The sequence below is a fragment of the Aplysia californica genome, unplaced genomic scaffold (genome assembly GCF_000002075.1).
Source record: "Aplysia californica isolate F4 #8 unplaced genomic scaffold, AplCal3.0 scaffold00022, whole genome shotgun sequence".
Taxonomy (NCBI): domain Eukaryota; kingdom Metazoa; phylum Mollusca; class Gastropoda; order Aplysiida; family Aplysiidae; genus Aplysia; species Aplysia californica.
The window spans coordinates 649,130-650,372 of record NW_004797292.1 but is presented as its reverse complement, the minus strand read 5'-3'; the positions used below and the strand labels follow the sequence as shown (position 1 = coordinate 650,372).

Below are 1,243 nucleotides of genomic sequence, written 5' to 3'. Positions count from 1 at the left end.
GGGGGGGGGATTAGACGAAGTTTGTAACTGAAGTCATCTTTCAAAATCTTGTACTCTAATGAAAATGAGAATCAAGGCATTTTTTTAAATTTTGGTTTGGAATAAATGTCTCAAATAGGGCACTGCTAGATTCTGTTTGTAGTAAGCCTTAAACAGAAATTTGAAACCGTACACTGGAATCATAGATTCGAATCATATTGTCATAGACTATGCACTGTCATGGCAGCTGCTCTAAGCTCTCTTGAAAAACTTCGCTGGGGTAGTGCACACATGGGTGCACAGAAGAAGGGCTTAACAGCAATCTCTCACTAGAGTCGGGTACACGTGCAACATTTCTCTCAATTTCTTTCCTTTGGTTTCAAATTGAGTCAAATAGCGCGTCTGTGGTGAACCGGAATCACATCAGATTTAACAGTCCTAGATATAATTATATCTTACAAGTCTTTGGATAGAATAAGTCTGATAGTGAAAACTGTGTTGTTTCTAAGAACACGTCTATATCATCGTTTGTTCTGAAGAAGCGGAACCAGTTAAATGAAGAGCTCTCACCTGTATACGGTACACACACACCGAGTCGGCTGGGTACGGAGAAGGGTAGCCTGGTGACGTCACACTACCCGGTTCTACCACCGTCATGTTACAGCCTGACTCTCTCTGCTGGGAGGTGGAGATTTGTTCTGGGAGGTGGAGGGAGGGGTGAGAGGAGGAAGAAAGAAAGTTTCCGAATGTAGCGAACTAAGCATGAAAACAAAAGAGCAAAAGACACAGATGCAAACATTCTCTATTTGTGAATATACTGCTAAGTTATAAGATAGGTACTGAGGGAAGGTGAACAATTAAATTGGGAGATAAGCTTTCGTTCGAAAGTCAGAATTTGTAAAAACGGGCTTGAGAACAAAATGCCTCTCCTCACATCACTTGCAAAATAGCGCGTGACTCCACCTACCATAATGAATGCGGAAACCAGCGTCTTGCCCGCTTACGTCCGAGACAAACCGAATCCGGACGATGTTGGACGTAGACAGGTAATCGAAACTGGTGGTCCCACAGTAGACCGCTTGTCCAAACTCCCCTTCCTCTCCGTCTTTTATTTGGACATAGTCGAATCTGGATGAGGCAACGATAACTTTTTGTTATTTGGATCAATCCCAATATCTTTGATACGTTGAACTTAAAGTTCCAAGTTTAGGAGTGGTACATCAATATTGCTTTAGTCTCTCTAGGTCTTCCCCCCCCCCTCTCT

General features: G+C 42.7%; 1 protein-coding gene across 1 annotated transcript in view; it reads right to left on the bottom strand.

Moving 5' to 3' along the window:
- Positions 1–1,243, bottom strand: part of LOC101859905 — a gene marked incomplete in the record, with an annotated part of 25,952 nt that overhangs the window by 19,621 nt on the left and 5,088 nt on the right. The window contains 2 exon segments of the mRNA XM_005090816.3: positions 550–677; positions 947–1,107. Coding sequence (XP_005090873.3) covers positions 550–677; positions 947–1,107 — 289 coding nt within the window.